The sequence below is a fragment of the Dromiciops gliroides genome, chromosome 2, assembly GCF_019393635.1.
Source record: "Dromiciops gliroides isolate mDroGli1 chromosome 2, mDroGli1.pri, whole genome shotgun sequence".
In the NCBI taxonomy this organism is placed as follows: Eukaryota; Metazoa; Chordata; class Mammalia; order Microbiotheria; family Microbiotheriidae; genus Dromiciops; species Dromiciops gliroides.
This window is the reverse complement of record NC_057862.1, coordinates 87,711,320-87,729,889: the sequence shown is the minus strand read 5'-3', so window position 1 is coordinate 87,729,889 and position 18,570 is coordinate 87,711,320. Positions and strand designations below refer to the sequence as shown.

The 18,570-nt window shown below is 36.7% G+C and overlaps 1 protein-coding gene across 7 annotated transcripts in view; it reads left to right on the top strand.

The window, feature by feature from the left end:
• Nucleotides 1-18,570, top strand: part of PLEKHA1 (pleckstrin homology domain containing A1) — a 90,868-nt gene that overhangs the window by 39,340 nt on the left and 32,958 nt on the right. For 6 of the 7 annotated variants that reach the window (XM_043985019.1, XM_043985023.1, XM_043985021.1 and 3 more), the window contains exons 3-4: nt 4,516-4,572; nt 14,006-14,051. In XM_043985019.1, coding sequence (XP_043840954.1) covers nt 4,516-4,572; nt 14,006-14,051 — 103 coding nt within the window. The remainder of the gene's footprint in view (nt 1-4,515; nt 4,573-14,005; nt 14,052-18,570) is intronic. The other variant, XM_043985024.1, reaches the window with a different exon arrangement.

Here is an 18,570-nt window from a genome sequence, read left to right as displayed (position 1 = left end):
GCCTGAGACCAATTCGTATTTTTCTTGGAAGCTTTAGATATAGGGGCCCTGACATTGACATCTTCCTCTGAGGGTGCACCTTGATCTTCCTTGTCACTAAAGAAACTTTCTATGGTCCTTACCTTTCTCTGTCTGCTCATCTTGCCTTTCTTTTACTTGACTTTTAGCTCTTTAAAGTGGGGCACTGTTTTAAGGCTGCGCTATCCTAAGCTTCAGAAGGTCCCAGGTGGTATGATTTAAGGAGGAGCAGGTTCTTCACTCGCCTGGCTTGTTCCCTGGTCCTGGTCCTGGTCCGTAGATGATCCCAAACCAACTTGCTAATTAACCAGCTTTGTGTGTTGTGGTTGTCAGTTCCAACGAGCCTGTGCCCCTCCCCAACCTGGGACATTGCTACTCAAGTCTACCTCCTGGTTCCCAGAAGGGGTGAAAAACCCAAGTTCTGCCTCAGCACCTAGCATAGACCCTTGTAATCTTCCCCCTGCCAAGGGCTCAGCCCTCTCACCAGACTGTGAGCTTAGTTCCAGATGACACTGGTGCTTCAGCTGATTCAGAGGCTGGGCGGGGGGTGTGGGGGGGTGCTCTTTCTCTAGCAAGACCTTCCTGGGACTGGATCTGTGTCAGGGTGACTGGTATTGGGCTCCACTCCTGTCTTAGCACAGCAGCCCCCTCCTTGCAACCTTCCAAGCCATCCTTGGTTGAAAGATGATTTCAGCACATTCTTCTGTGGGTTTTACTGCTACAGGAATTGTCCTGTGGCATTATTCGGATGTTTTTTGGAGCAATCGTGTCATGAGTTTGAGAGCTCGCTGCCTTTCCTTCGCCATCTCTAAATGCTTTCTTAATAGTGCTTTGAGTATTAATTCCTTATTAGCCATATTGGTTTTATTCTTTTCAGTCTCCTGAGCCAGAATCTTAATAGGAATGGGTGAAGCAGCCTGGTGCAGTAGAAAGAACACTGTTTGGGGTTAGGGGATCTGGGTTCAAATACCACCTCTATTGATACCTGTTTGATTTTGGGCAATTCACTTGACCTCTGACCCTAAGTTTCCTACCTATAAAATGGAGTTTAAACTAAATTACTTTTAAAGTCTCCTTTAGTCATTCTAAGTGTATGAGTCTGTGGACCTGTGGATTGAGCACCTCAGCTCTTAACTGTTGACAGTTATATTTTCTTCAGTATAGCTTTAGGGATAAAAAAAGCAAATTTTTCTTCATTGTCTATAACTTCCTTCAACATCCTCTGATACTGTCTTCTTAATCACTTGTTCATTTCCAAATCTGCTTTTCTCTTCTGAATTTCTTGCTTTTGGCAGTGTGAAAACAAACCCTCAGTTGGCCTGCACCCTTAATCTCTTCAGTGTCTTGCCTGAAGCTTTGATATCTTTAGCTGTGCTTCCTAGATTCCTTCTGGGAGTGTCATTGATGTTCATGTGGATCATTTGAACTTGTAGGGTATCCATTGATATTACTGATATTCAATGATATCCATTTTGATGGTGCTTAGGAGGTTTTCAGCTTGGTCTTGGATACTTTCAGACCTTTATCAATGCTGTTAGATCAACAAATTAGCTGCCTCAGCACTCTTCCTCAAGTAGTCTCCTCCCCTGATTTTTACTAGGTAATCTTACCACCGGACAGCACCTGTGTATCTGCTTTAGAGAACAAGCAACTCCTTCCTCTTCAGAGCATCTTGGTCAGTCTTTTGGAAGAGCTTCAAATTTTTATTTTAGCCTCAAGATCTTTCTACCATTTCTTCTTTGTGTAATACCTTCTTACTAAGTAACATCTTGACATATCAGTATTTTACTTCTGCCTTTTAAGATCCTTTTTCTTATTGGTTTTTCAAATAAAAAATTGAATACATCTTGCAATTTTAAAAGGAGCAAACATTTCATTGTCCCTGATAAAATTGGTGGTTGAGAGCCATTTCCCCCATCCCTTTTAACCTCTTCCAGGAAGGATACTAGTTTGAACTTTGAACTAATTTTTGAATTGACCCTGGATAATTCACTTCTCCATTGGCCTCAGATTTTCCTTCTGCAAAATTAGTGGGGTGGACTAGATGATCCTTTTTTAGCTCTGAATCTGGGATTCTGTATCTGTGATCCCTTATCTCACTCATATTCCATTCTCATATTTTCAGGTATTTACTGGATTTCTCTATGTGGAGGTTGTACTGGACACTCAGTCAGTGTGGCTAAAACCAGATTTAGCCTCATGCTCGGTCCCCATCCTGTTAATGGCATCACCATTTTTCCATTCACTTGTGGGAGTCAAATTATTATCTTCTTAACAACTGTGGCTACCTTTGGCTTCTTTCTCTGGTTTATCCTGTACTCTGTAGCTTTTTTTTTTCTTTCCCTAGCTTGTGGATCAATCACATTACTCCTTGGACCTCTTCACTTGACACTCAAGTGCCTATGTTGGCTTTTAAATTCTGCCAGAATTCAGCGACCTCTCTTTTCAGACTGGTTGTCTTATATTTTTAATTCATTGATCCTTTGTCCCTGCCGTACTGATAAATTGTCATTATTAAAACATTACCCAAGAATTTCTTCTGTACATCCTTCCTGTCCGCCTAGGTCAGGTTCAGATGTCACCTTATTAGTGAACTTCTAGTTCAGATGTCACAGTTGTTATCACCACTCAGAAGTGATCCCTTTTTTGTAACTTATAGCACTTTTTTTTTGGGGGGGGGCAACTGGGGTTAAGTGACTTGCCCAGGTCCACACAACTAGTAAGTGTCAAGTGTCTGAGGCCAGATTTGAACTCAGGACCTCCTGAATCCAGGGCCAGTGCTCTATCCACTGCACCACCTAGCTGCCCCAACTTATAGCACTTTGTACCATCGTTTTAGCCTTTAATGTATTCTGCTTTGTATTATAACATGTCTTATCTCTCTTACCAGAGAGTAAGCACTGTGAGGTCTGGAAGCATTATTCATATTTAATAATGCCAGATTGATATTTATACAATTTAATGCCAGTCATGTAATTTCCCTTGCTTAAAAATGTTTATTGGTTCTTTATTGTCAGTTGAAATGTTTAATTTGCTGATTTTTCTGCCTTGAACATGATAGGCTTTTAGTAATTAGTTGCTGAATGAATAGAAACAAATATAGTCTAGTAGGGCCTGTGATCTTTAATGTCAAGCTCAACAGGTTCTCAAGTTAGAAAACTGATCAAGTCGGGGTGGTAGATAACCTCATGAAGTGTGTAGAATATTATAAGGAAGAACTAAAGGCTCCTTTTATTTTATTCTAAAAGTAGCTACAATATATGGAATAAAAGGAAGCAGTAATTGGACATTTGAACCAAGTTTAATTAGAAGCTCATTGTTCAAGAAGCTATATAGATAGTATAAAAAGTTGTGTAAAATACTTTTTATCAAGATGAAATTTGTGGTCACGCAGAAGTTTGAAATTTGAGAACATTAAGAGAAAAAGAGTAAAAACAGGTCAAGTTTGAAGGGGTCAGTCAGTTGCAATCTTTCTTTCTTCACTTTCTTTTTTTGGACAAGCTAGAGTTCTCTATGCTTCAGCCAAACTGGATTAGTGATTATTTTTCAAATTAAAGACCACTAGATTTTTCTACCTTCAAGCAAGCCACCATTCATGTTTATTCCTGTGCTTGGAATGCCCTTCTCTACTCAGATGCAGTATTCTTCATGAATCCTTTCCTTATTCTGTCATCCCTCTTCCCCCGTGAATGTGGTTTTTCTTTTTTCTTAGTGTCCGTAGGCCTTTTAAAACTCCTTGGTGGCATGTCATACTGACTTGTATGGTTATTTTGATATTTTTCTTATCTCCCTTGTTAGATCTGTAAGTCTGTTGAGGTGCTTACATATTGTTGAATTCCCCATAACAGATAGTACTTATAGTTATTTTTTTTTAAGTTGGGTTGAGGTGAATTGAATCATAAAGCTCTGTATCTTGTCATTATAGCATGAATTACAATTTGTTGGCTAAAAATTGCTTTCACTGGCCAGTTTAAAAAAAAACAAACACTACATTATTCAAACAAAAAACAAAATAGATTTTCAAACTCTAAGCATATGTTTGCTCTAACAAAATAACATTAACAAACCTTTGCCATTTTGTGTGAGCAACAGTTTGACTTGTATATTTATAACCTTTTCTGTCCGTTGCATTTAGTACCAGCATACTGCATTTTTATAACTATACAATTTGTTTATTAATTAGTGCTGCAGAAGAAATATTTCAGCTTTTGGGTTTTTTAAGAAAAGACTAACTTAAAAGATAGAAAACAGTCAATAATGATGTCTTATAGAGCATTTTTTATTAGAACTATATAAGTTTCCTCTTTATTATCATAATAATGGAGTGATGATCTTTAGGGCCTAATATGCAAACATTTGAAGTTCTGTCCATTGTATCCAGAAAATGCTCAATCTTAACTTCCTTATTAATTTTAAGAGTATAAATGTGGAATAGTAGTTTACAAAGTTTAATATCTGTAATATTTTATATTAATCATAATCCTTTTTGTCTCCTAGAACCTTCCTTCTGGATCCCCACCTGTTGGAGCTATTAAACTCACCTACATTTCAAAGGTAGTTGTTTTTGTACGTATCTTATGTAGTCTGATAAAAAGAAGGAACCACTTTGTTTTTATTTTAACAATATTGACAATAATAATAAAGCTCTAAGGCTTACTAAGAGGACTCAGATCCTACTTAATGCAGATCCTGATTATGATTATGATTCAGTTCTTAATATTGGTATGATTAGAAATTTATGGGACAAAATGAAATTATTTTATGGTGGGTCGGACAGATATTAAAATGGTCATTTGTGTGAATCTGAAACAAACATAAAGGAGAAAGAACTTAGTTGTTTCCCGTTGTCATGCTTTTTTAGTAAAGGTTTCTTAGAGTTTTAAATTTTGTTTTTGTTTATTGGATTTTAAATTATTCCTATCATTAGATGGATATGACCTTTTGAAATTACGTTGTTTATATGTTTTAGTTTTTATATTGTAAAAGATAGTTTTACCCTTCTTTATTACTCCTTTACATTTTCCCTCCTCTGCTCATTTCTTATGTTACCATTTTAACTTTTTAAAACTAGATTTATTATTGCTAAGGTGAATGCAATCCTCTTTATTTACGCTTTGTTTTAGGAAATGAGATTGAGAGTTCAAGAGACCCTAGTCGTCTTATCTATTTTTTAATGAGAGGTGTTAACTTTTTTTAATATATATGTATACATATCCACATACCATATATAAAAACACCTTAATAGAGAGTCACTTGAAGAATTGAACATTAGGGGAGGAGAAGAAAACAAGTGAGCAACTTAACACACAGCAAAAGAAGTATGTGTGAGCTATGGTCTTTTGAAATTCACCAGGCAGTATTTTAATTTTACATTATTTTGTTATTATTAACTTAAATACCAACAGACACGAACATTTGAATATACAAAGAATAACAAAGGTTGAATATGAAATTGTGAACTTTTATTAAGTATTGTTTTTAAGTGTAGATTTACTTTAATATAGTTACAAAATTATTGTTTGTCTCTGTCCCCTTCTCAACTTCTCTCTTCTGTGTTTTTTAAAATGTGTGATTGATGTTCTGGTTTTTTCCCATCACTGTCCACACATTCCTTGTCCATAGCTCCAACCCTCAATCGATAAAAACCTTCCCTGTAACAGACTTGGAGAGTCAAGCAAAACAAGTATACACACATGTGTACCTACTTTGATCTCTACCATACCTGCTGGCTGTTATCCTTTATCTCTTCTCTGTTTCTCAGATAAACTTGAAACTGTCAACTACACTGGGTGTGTCTGCTCCCTCTAGATTTCTAAATTATCTGAAATCTGACATCTTAGCTCATTGATAATTCAACTAGAAATGTTCTCTCCATAGTCACCAATGGTTTCTTAATTTCCAAATCTAATGGGACCTTTTCATAGCATTTACTGCCCTTGGCCACCTTCATCTCCTGGATACTTTATCTTCTTTGAGTTTTTTTCCTAACACTGTTCCCTCTCAGTTTTCCTTCTATCTATCCTCCTCCTCCTTTGCTGGAGTTTCTTCCTCTATGCCATGACTATTTACTTTGTGTAAATAACCCAGGGCTTTGTCCTGGGCCCTCCATAATATCTCACTTGGTAATCTCATCAGCTTTCATGTGTTCAATTATTGCTATACAGATGACCCCCACATCTATATATCCAGCTCTTGTCTCTCTCCCAAACTCTAATTCTTCCTCATCATTATAACTTTCATTTTGACATTTCAAACAGGTTGTACTATAGACAAACACAGCATGTCCACAACACAACCCATTATGTCTTTGAATACAATCCTCTTCTGGACTTTCTATTATAGTTGAGGGTAACATTCTTTCTACTCATATAGGCTTTCAGTCTTGGTATCATCTTTGCCTCCTCTATCTTATTTGTCCCACATATTCCATCACTTGGAGATATTTTATGCCTTTTGTAGTTATTTTAAATATGTGAAGATACTGACAATTTTTTATGTTCTGACAAAACTACTGATTTATCTTTTTTGTTGTTGTTGTTGGGCAATGGGGGTTAAGTGACTTGCCCAGGGTCACACAGCTAGTAAGTGTCAAGTGTCTGAGGCCGGATTTAAACTCAGGTACTCCTGAATCCAGGGCCGGTGCTTTATCCACTGCACCACCTAGCTGCCCCACTACTGATTTATCTTAATTGTTTTTTTTTTTTTAACTTTTTTTTTGGTTTCGTGGGGCAGTGAGGTTTAAGTGACTTATCCAGGGTCATACAGCTAGGAAGTGTTAAGTGTCTGAGGCCGAATTTGAACTCAGGTCCTGCTGAATTCAGGGCTAATGCTTTATCCACTGCACCACCTAGTGCCCCCCTTTTTGTATATTTTTAATGTGATTAGTCATACTAATTATTTTTCTAATATTGATCCATCTTTACATCCCTGATGTAATCTAACTAGGTTATAATAAATAATTTTAAATTTTATTATAGTAATCCCTACAAATACTCAAATGAATATTTTATTTCATCAATTTGGAAAGCTCTCTCTAAACATACAGATCTGAATCTGTCCATATTTGAGTCCTGTGTAAATCTTGTCCTTCCATAAATTTAGCATTGGGGAGTGGTTGAGGAGGGTCCACTTGATGTGCTGGTCACCTTCTTCACTTTTTTCTGACATCTCGAGCATGCTAGTATACTTCACTGTGCATAACTCCTTGAACTTCTTGAACACCTTTTCTTCATAAAAGATATTTCTTGATGACATCTTTACTTCTGTACTCCTTTGAAGTTTGTCATTGGTTATATGTGGCATTTTGCTTATTCTCATGATTAGTCATTTTTAATTCTTTGGAGACTATTGTCTTTGTTTCTTTGCTATATAGCAATACTTGTACAATGTTGTGGTTAAAATGATAGAACCTGGGGGCAGCTAGGTGGCGCAGTGGTTATAGCACCGGCCCTGGATTCAGGAGGACCTGAGTTCAAAGCTAGCCTCAGACACTTAACAATTACTAGCTGTGTGACCCTGGGTAAGTCACTTAACCCTAATTGCTGCACCAAAAAAAAAAAAAAAAGTAAAATGATAGAACCTGAATTTTGTGGGAAGCTCTGGGATCATTTCCTGAAGACGGTCACTTCTCCTCCACTTCTCCTCAGTTCTGGGCCAGATTCATTAGGAGGCAGCATATGAAGTAGGAAGAGTAGGACTGGCTTTGGACACAGAGCACCTGGGTTCACCATCTGCCTCTGTGTAACTTGGGGCCAGCCTTGTAACCTTTCTGGTGGGGCTTAGTTTCCTTATCTGTAAAGTGGCCTCTGATGAGATCCCTTCCATCTCTAGGTCTGTGAACCAAAGAAGAATTTGCACTCCTTGTCCCTGACTGATGGGCAGCCTGTATAAGTTGTCCATTTAAATGAGTGTTAAAATAGTCTTCATCCATTTGGTCTTTGTTGTGTGGATAGTCATGCCTGTTACTATCCATCCAGAGGTCTCTTCCAGGAGATTTTACTCTGTTCGGTGGCTTGATATGATCAGCACAGTGTCATCTGTCAACAGGTGCTTTAGATGAACCTCACCATCCACAGGAATGAATCTCTTTTCAACTTGAATTCTACCATGGATCTTCTTTATCAGTGATGAATGCCTTAGGCGAGCATGGATGTCCTTGTTTTATGCTTCATCTCACATTTGTGGTCAGGTGATTACTAAATAGGTTAATTTTGTTATAGCTTTGAAGGAAGTTTAAATGATTTTGATGTTTGGATGGGAGTCACCTTTTCTTAAACGATCTTGCAAAGCAGCATTTTGTTTTGTTGTTGTTGTTTTGGTTTTTGCGGGGCAATGGGGATCAAGCGACTTGCCCAGGGTCACACAGCTAGTAAGTGTCAAGTGTCTGAGGCTGGATTTGAACTCAGGTCCTCCTGAATCCAGGGCCGGTGCTTTATCCACTGTGCCACCTAGCCTCCCTGCAGCATTTTGTTTTAATGAATCAAATGCTTTTTCATAATAAAAAAACAGTAACCAGAGAGAAATTTTTTGTTTGCCACATCTCATTCATTTGTGACATTGTAAAGATGTGGTTCATTGTTGACTATCATTTACAGAAGTCTGCTTTCTTCCCTAATACTGTTACATAGTAGGTTGGTAGTTAACTGATATTCTTCCTTGTGGTCACCTTTTCTTGCTGTTGATAAGGTTAAAAATTCTTTCCATTCTTTTGGTACCTTTCCTTCCTTCAGTTATATTATAAATCACTACCTCAACAAATACTCTTTAATTCCCTCTGGGAAGATTTTTCTTCGTTGGGTGTCATGCCAAGTTTTTGTTAGACTAGTTTTTCCTTCTATTGCTCTCCTGGCTTTATAGGTTTTACTCTTGTAGAATTTATTTTTTTTATTAGTGATATTAGTTTGTCATTCTCGTTCTCTGCTTTATCCTTAATTGGTTTGGGTTTCAGATATATTTGTCTCATTAAAGGAATTTGCTATATCTTGTTTCTCTATTTTTTGACAGAAATTTATGTATAAGAGGGATTAATTACTCTTTAACTATTTGATAGGATTCCATTATTAATTGATGTAGTGTGTGAGTTTTTTCTTTTTAGTTCATATCTGGCTTGTTCAATTGAGATTGGGCTATTTGCCATCTCTTTATTATTGATTTTGATATTTCATATAATCATTTTTTTACATTCTTAGTTTTTACAGGCATGTATTTAGAAGTAGTAGTTTCTGTTAATGTCCTTTGTTATCTCTTTATTGTAAACTCATCTTTTTTATTTTGCTACTTGGCTTTAATTTTTCTCTTTAAAATATTCATATTAACTAATGGTTTATTAATTTTTAAACTTTGAAATGAAAGTCCTTTATTTGGTATATCTTTCCAATAGTCTTTTTATCACTTTTATTTGTCCTCTGATTTTCAAAATTTCATCTTTTGTTCTTATTTTGGGGTTATTAATTTGTTAAGGAGGGTGTTAGTCCAGGGACAAGGTAGGGTGGGGTGGGATGGCAGTGACAGAAGGGTAGATGGCTAGGTGACCTGTAGTGCTTGGATTATTCTGGAGGTCTTTGGTATTTTTTTTATGTACTTGAATGCAATGCCATTCTGAGCATATGTAATTAATATTGAGAGTCTTCCATTAATTATGCTATCTTCAAATATTGTTTTCCTACTTCATTCTTGATGTTACCTGTTTTTGTTGTTGTTATTGTTGTTGTTCAGTCATTTCAGTCATGTCTGACTACTCATGACCCCATTTGGGCTTTTCTTGGCGAAGATACTAGAGTGGCTTGTCATTTCCTTCTATATTCCTTCATTTTACAGATGAGAAACTGAGGCAAACAGGATTAAGTAACTTGTCCAGGGTCACGTATCTAATAAGTATTTAAGGCTAGATCTGAACTGACTCCAGGCTCAGTGCTCTATCTATTGTGCCACCTCTCTGCCTTATGTGAAATCATGATTATGTTTGATGCTTTTTACATTTGACTGAAGAATAGCAAATTTTATTCAGTCTCCTCATTTTACTTCCTTGTGTCTACGTGTTGTATACAGAATACCGTTGGGTTCTCCTTTTCTAATTTTTCCATTTCTAATCCATCATGATACTTTGTTCTCTATTATGGACAAATTGAGTCATTAACATTTTAGATTATAATTGTTTAATTTTTTCTTTTTTCTGTTAAATTCTAATATGTTATTTTAAAAAATTATTTATTTATTTATTTATTTATTTATTTTTAGTGAGGCAATTGGGGTTAAGTGACTTGCCCAGGGTCACACAGCTAGTAAGTGTTAGTGTCTGAGGCCAGATTTGAACTCAGGTACTCCTGACTCCAGGGCCAGTGCTCTATCCACTGTGCCATCTGGCTGCCCCTAATATGTTATTTTAAGAAAATAAATCTATATTATGTCCTGATTATTTTGCTATACAACAATCTTCTTGCAGTTTCATTTCTCAGACTGTAATCTTTTCTGTTACCCAGCACAAGCCCAGATTACTTAATTCTGCTTTTATTGTTGTTGTTTTTTTCTCTCCCCTTCCCTCCCATTTCCCTTGCTCAGACAAGAATGTGATTCAGGAGACTGCTCATCTTTCCCACCCTCTGATCACTTAACCTGTTTGAATTACCCTTCTCTTTGGTACTCCGTATTCCAAGAAATACCCCATTCTTCCTTCTTCCTTTTTCTAGGTTATTTTAGTATCTGACCCTCTTTTATGGCCTTTGTCCATTATATTTCCCCCTTGTTCTCTCACTGACCTTCCTGGAAGGTGAGACTTCTTAAAGATAAGATTTTTGTCTTTTCCTTTGCTCAGATAAGATGAGTGTGTAGTATGAATCTCTTCATCATCCCTTTCCTACATATTTGAATGATTTTCATTTATGTAGCTCTATTCCCAGAAATATTCATATGGGATATAGAATGGCATAGTTGAAGTAATATTATATTTAGGGTTAACTGAACTGGTTAGAAGCTGGGCTCATCTATACACCTTGAAGCCAGCCGTTAACTGCAATGAGAATAAACTAGGGGCCTTTCCAATAAAATTAGGAGTAAAGTAAAGGATGTTCATAGAGCTAGAAATACCAGTTATAGTAATAAGACATGAACAAGAAATTGAAGGAACAAACATAGGCAAAGAAGAAACAATTAAAACTTTTGGTCAATTGTTTATTTAGAGAACCCTAGAAACAATTTCAGCAAAGTTGTAGGCTACAAAGTGAACCCACAGAAATTATCAGTCTTTCTGTGTATTATCAACAGAACTCAGGAGAAATAAATAGAAAGAGAAATTCCATTTATAGTGCCTATAGAAGGCATAAAGTACTTGGGAGTCTACCTACCAAGATACACATAAGCAATATGTGAATACAACTACATAACACTTTACATAAGGCCGCATTTTATTATAATAAAAAAGGCTATAGTCCCTCAGTGCTCTGCCAGACTATAAAAGAATTACTTTATAGAATTAGAAAAATGATAACAAAATTGATCTGGAAGAACACAAGGTCAAAAATCTCAAGGGAAATGATTGGGGGAAAAAGCAGGAAGGATTGGGGCCTATCAATATCAAATCTCTAACTCTACTATAAAACAATAATCATTAGATGATTTGGTACTGGTTAAGAAACAGACATTGACTATTGGAACAGATTAGTTATACTGTGCCTGGTGTTTAATAGACCCAAAGAATCCAGATATAGGATGAAAACTCATTATTTAACAAAAACTGGAAAAACTTGAAAATAGTCAGGTAGAAACTAAGTATAGACTGATACGTCACACCGAATACCAAGAGAGATTCCAAATGGGTCATGACTTAGACATAAATGGTGACATCATAAATTAGAGAAGCAAGGAAGAAATCAACCTCTCAGGTCTCTGGATAGGGTAAGAGTTCATCACCAAACAAATGATAGAGAAGAGCACAGAGGATAAAATGGAAAAAGTGGATTATATGAAATTAAAACTTTTTTGTGCAAACAAAATCAATGTAACCAAAATTAGAAGAGAAGCAGGTAATGGGGGAAAAAATCTTTGCAACAGATTTCTCTGAAAGTTTCACTTCCAAGATATATAGAAAACTTACTCAAATTTGTAAGAATGAGAGCCATTTCCCAACTGACAAATAGGCATATATTATAAACATTAGTTTTTTTTTAAATAAACATTAGTTTACAGAGGAAGAAGTTTCAGTTAATAATAGCCATTTGAAAAAATTCTTCAAATCACTAATAATTGGATAAAATGCCAATTAAAGCCTCAGAGGTTCCATCTTATACCTATCACATTGACAAATTTGACAAAAAAGGAAAATGACACGTGCAGGAGGGGCTTTGGGAAAACAGGTGAATTAATGTAGGAGCTGTGATATGATTTAGCCATTCTACAGAGCAGTTTGAAACTATGCCCTCAAAGTAACTAAACTGTAGGTCTCTTTCCTGAAGAGTTTTAAAAAAAAGAGAGAGAAAAATGGAGCCATATGTGCAAAAATGTCTATAGCAACTTGTTTAGTAGTGGCAAAGAACTATAAACTAAGGGAGTTCCCATCAACTGAGGAATGACTGAACAAATTACAGTATACAAATGTGGTTAAATATTATTGTGCTATAAAAAGTGATAAAAGGAGAGATGGTTTCAGAACCTGGGAAGACTTGTACGAACTAAAGCAAAGTGAAGTGATTAGAACCAGGAGAACAACATATACAGTAACATCAACATTGTAGGGACAACTACCTTTGAAAGGTGTAACTGTGATCAGTGTGGTGACCAGCTGGTTCTGGAGGATTTATGATTAAAACATCATATCCTCCTTATAGAGAGGTAGAGATTATAATCTTTTAAGACATTGGTGTGGGAATTTGTTTTGCTTGATTGTGTGTGTTTGTTACAAGGTCTTTTAATTTACTTCTTATCTCTTCTGATTCAGTAGTCTATTTATATATATTATGATTTGTTTAACCATTTCCCACTTGGTGGACATCTACTTTATTTTGTTTCCTACCACAAAAAATAGCACTTTCAGATTTACAATTTGCTTTCCAGTAGGGTGAGGTGATAAGTTACACATATGATCCTGATTGTCCACATGAGGAAACTGAAACTCAGAGAGCATAAGTAACTTAATGGTTATACAACTAATAGTGTCAAACCTAGGTATCTCTTGACTCCAGAGTAAGCACTTTAACCTTTCATATTTTCTCACAGTGACATTACCCTAAGGTAAACCTCAGTTTCTTTTAAATTTTTGACCCCAAATGTTCGATTTATTTTTTTGCAAATATTTAACAATTCAATTCATTTTAGTTGTTTATTTAGTACTTACTGTGTGCTTGGTGCTGGGGATATAAAGACAGAAACAAAATCATTCCTACTTCCAGTGAGCTTATATTTTACTGACTGATAAAACACATTTACAGATGAGAGGTGGCCCATTGGCTGAGCCATGAAGGCAGTTGAAGATTCTAAGGAGTAGTTTCAAGATGGAAAATTCATAGTTGCTTTGAATTCTTATGAAGGGTCATAAATATAAGTTTCAAGAAGTGATTAATGGACTAATTTTCAAACTTTCTGCCAAACAAAGTATTTATGCTTACCATAAAGTTTGCTTTATTCCCCCCATTCAAATTTCCCTTGAGAAACTAACAAGTCTGTCTTAAAAAAACATTGATGTCATTAAAAAAAAATCTCTTTAGAGATATAACCTAGCATTTAGCACAGCACTCCACACATGATAAATTCCTTAATAAATGTTGCATTAATTGTGTTTAAATTACTTTGTTATTTTCTGTTGCCCTCAAAGTTGAACTTTAGATCGATCTGTCATGCTTTTTGTCAAGATTGAATGATTTAAACCACTTTGCTTACCTTTAAGTGCTATAAAAATAAGAGTTGTATAGGGAAATAATTTGTGTGAGTTTATAGTGTTTAAGGTTTAATATAGCTAATACAAAAAGATATGGTGTGACATTTCTATTTTTCTTGTTAGGTTAGCGATGCAACTAAGCTCAGGCCAAAGGCAGAATTCTGTTTTGGTAAGTAAGTACCACATTTTTACATCTCATTTTAGGCTAGGCTGGCATAATCACATCAGTTATTAATTCGGGGAATTGTTCTTTATACAATTTTGTTTTCTCTGTGTATTCTTTCTCCCTCTTTGCCAAGTTCTGCAGTTCTTTTCTATATTTCCTTTGTCACTCCTCTTCCATTTCACCTCCACCTCCTGGCTTCCCTGATTCTCTTCAGGTATTCACTCAGGTCTCCTTTCCTGATCCCCACAAAAGCACTTGCTGTTTTCTACCCTGGCAAGGTCCTGTGTATGTACATAGCTGTTTGCATGTTGGCTCTCGGGTAGACCAGGGGCTCCTTGACCCCGGGACCACTTTTGCTTTTCTTTGTGTCTCTAGTGCTTAGCCCAGTGCCAGGCACATAGTTGGCTTAATAATGCTTGTTGACCAGCCGACTCACCGTCTTATAATCTACACAGAGTGGACACTAAATGTGGTAGAAGTTTTTGCAGATTTATAAAACTAGAAATTTAAGAAACTATAAAGAAGGTGGCAGCATTATTTCTACTTGGCTTCACTCTTTATTTCTGTTCTGGTATAACTTGCTGGCAAATAGATGGTCTCTGTTGGATAAGACCAAGTAATTTTTGCTCAGTTCTCATATTGTTTTATCTAAACTTGATATTTGCATTTTGGTTATGGGTTTACTTCTTGCTTTGAACACCTGAACAAAGTAGGCTAACTATAGCAATTGACTTTTGTTATAAGCCTAAAAGTTGCAAGTACTGTTCATTATGAGGAAAAACTGGTAGGAAAAAAGGGTACATAATTACAATTTACTAATAGAGGAAAAATTGTCATTCTCATGTCAATATTTTCTAAAAGTTTTTTTTTTTTAAGTTTTATAGTTGATTTATCAGTGCTTTTCTGTTTTTCTTTTGTCCTGAGTTCATGTTTATGATATAGTTAGATGTGGAATCTTCTTTGTGTGTGTGTGTGTGTGTGTGTGTGTTTATTCATCCGGTGAACTAATTTGACTATCATGCTTGGGGGAAAAATTGAAAGTACCCATAATTGACTACTGTGTATAATATACTAATTACATATATAATTTTTTTGTAGGAAGAACAGAGAAGTAAAACATTAAATATAATTGATAGAAAGACAGTCCATCATATTCTTGGGCCTTCTTTACTAGATAGTTTTGTCTAGCTAGTTGAGATAGTTAACAAGATGTAGTAATAACTAGTGATAAGTATTAGAGGAAGTTGATGGGAATATCAAAGTTTAGTGAAAGTTGGTATATTTAAAAGTGCTAGTTCACTCATTCATTCAGCAAATATTAATTAGTGCTTGTTTTGGAAAAAAAAAGACTTTTTGTAGTGCAAAATAAAAGTAAAATAGCACTAAAAGCTTGTCTATTTAATTTATTCTTAATAGCATCTAGGTCCTTTTGAGTTTGTGACTGTTATCCTTAGTCTCCCATTCTGTTGCAACAACCATTCCATTTCCTGTCCCAGTCAGGAATTTGCAGAAAGTTTTGCAAGCACTTGCTATTACCTTGGTCATGTGCATAGTAACAGTGACCTGATAAGCAGGGTCTGTGGGACTCATCAGGGCTGGGATGCTGGGCAGGCTAGTGTTGAGATGGTTCTCAGAAATGTCTGAAGCTCAAGTTCAGAGTAACCGTTGTACGTCATATTCAGATTTAAGATGCATTTCGTTCTAGTGTTCTGTTTGTCTTGGGTCCCGCTGACTCCCTGGTCACCTACTTTCTTTTCTTCCACAAGTCCTCTATCTGGCACTCGCTGCATCCGATGCAGAGTTGGTTCAAAGTTGAAGAGAGCACAGCCCCAGTTTTCTAAGGAATTACATTGTTAAGGGGAAACAGTAAAAAGACTCTCTTTTCTCTTGTCTTCTGCCATCTCCACAGCATTGTTCCTACCCTCAAACTTCTCTCATTTTATCAGTAACACCATAAGGAAAAGATGAAGTTGTATCTCAGGCCGGGGGTCCCTGGTGTAGGTTTGGCACTTAGGAAACAATTTACTATTATTCTTTTATTGTAATTGTAGAAGGATACAGTTTTTATCCCCCTCATATTCTGGTGTCTTATCAGCCCATGGCCGTTCACACAATTAATGGACACCTTGTCATTAAAGTGGACACAGTGAAGTATGCCCCACCCCACTTTTCATCTTTGTAATCTTATTTTTCTGTATTTGCTTACTCTGATTCTGTATACATACCTGGGGCTTAGTGGTTTTAAGCAGAGCCTGGCCCAAATCTTACTGAGTGCCTAATGCAAGATCTTTATATGTAAGGGCTGGAGTAAGGTTTGGCTACGTTTTAGACATTCCTGTTGTCTAATTTCACTGGATCCTTACTGCTTGTGCAGTTTGGCGCCACAACGTAGCTCTGGGTGCAATGTGAAGAAGGGACAGCTGTCAGGAAAAAACCTTCTAAAAAAGAAAAAGAACCATCTAAAAGTGAATGGGAAGTGATGGGTTCCCCTTGGAGCTCTACAAGCCAAGATTCAGTAACTACTTGTTATGTTACACTAAGGATTCTTTTTCGGGTATTGGTTAAACTAGATATTTGCTACAGTTTCTTCCAACTTTGAAGTTTTTTGCTTCTGTTACATGACTGTTCTTTTACTTATCAACTGTTGGTTCTCTTTCACATTCCCTGCAATGACTATTCCAAAACTTTTTTTTTTTGCCCCACTTACCTACCTGCACTTTCTCCCACCTCTGCAAATGATGGTATTTCCCACTGTGCCAGGAAACAAAAAATCAAGATCATCCATCATGATTCTCCCTCATCTCTTCTGCTTCATACTTGCAATCCTCCACGCTACATTTTCACATTCTCTGCTCTAGTATCTGAGAAAGAGAATGACTCTTCTGCTGCTACCCTTGATCCCATAACTTCTTATTTTTTCTAGAATGTATCATGTTCATCTCCAGTCTTACTTTTTTTTTTTACTGGTTCCTTCCCTATTACCCACAAGGTTCCTCCCACCTGTATCTTTAAAAAATAAAAAAGGAAAAGGAATGAACTCTATCACTTCTCAAACTATGATCTTCTGTCTCTCCTATGTACTGTTAGAAAGACATCATCTCTTCTTGCTGCCTTTACTGCCTCTCTGTCCACTGACTTTTCAGTCCCAGACATAATAGCTTCCAGCTCCTCAAATCGACAGGACTTGCTCCCTCTGAATTTACCAGCCATTTCCTACTGAATCCAAATAGTCTTTTCTCAGTCATATTTCTTGACTTTTCTGTAGCTTTTGACTATTGACTGCCTCCTCCTCCTCCATACTGCCCCCTTCCTTAGTTTTAGTGGTTTTTTCCTGTTCTTCCTACTTGTATGACCCTTGCTTTGCAGTCTCTCTTGTTAGTTTGTTATTTTTCATTCAAGGCTTTGTCCTAGCCTCCTTTTCTCTTTTATGGTGATCTGTTTAGCTTCCTTGAATTCATTAGTCAGTTGCCATTGTCTAGAGTTAGAATTTCTACAGAATTGACTTCTGGAGCCATATGGCTAGCCCCGATCTCTCTCCTCAGCACTCCACACGGATTTCCCAGTAGGACACCCACCTCAGTTTTGCTGTGGACAGACTACCTTTGCTCCTAAACCTGCTCTTCCCATTTTTCCATTCATCCGGTTTCACAGCCAATTGTTCTTGACGCTTCCCTTCTCTTCTCTTCACCCCCCCCCCCCATTCTTTTTTGCTCTTTGACGCTCTAAAGCCTTTGAATCACCTGAAGCCTTGCATACAAAATAAGTGCCATAAATGAGTGCCAGCCTTGACACCAAGCAGGACCACCACCCTCTTCTCCCCACCACCCAAAGGGACCGAAACCCCACTTCCAAATTTCCTGCCAATTCTCTTTTCCCCTTTTTCCTTCTGATTGGACTCTGACTTTCCCTTACCATCCCCATTAGATTCACAGTCCCCGTTCCATTGACCTTATGTCCATTACCCCTCTTCTTAGAGGTGGGGGTCTGGTCCCCCTCCAAGCTCTCAGATACCTTTATTGTTTTTTAAAATAAGAGTATTTTATTATTTTCCAGTTACATGTAGAAATAGTTTTCAACATTTGTTTATATAAGATTTCCAATTTCAAATTTTTCTCCTTCCCTCCCACCCCCCCTAGACAGCAGGTAATCTAATATAGGTTATATATACATAATAACATTAAACATATTTCTGCGTTAGTCATGTTATAAGAGAAGAATCAGAGCAAAAAGGAAAAACCTCAAAAAAGAAAAAACCAACAGCACCAAAAAGAAATAGTATGGTCCAATCAGCATCCATATTCCACAGTTCCCTTTTTTTCTGGATTTGGAGAGCCTTTTCCACTATGAGTCCTTTGGAGCTTTCTTGTACCATTGGATTGGTGAGAAGGATCTAGTCTATCACAGTTGATCAACACATGATGTTGATGATATTGTGTATAATGTTCTTCTGGTTCTGCTCATCTCACTCATCATCAGTTCATGCAAGTCTTTCCAGGTTTCTCTCTCAGATACCTTTATACCC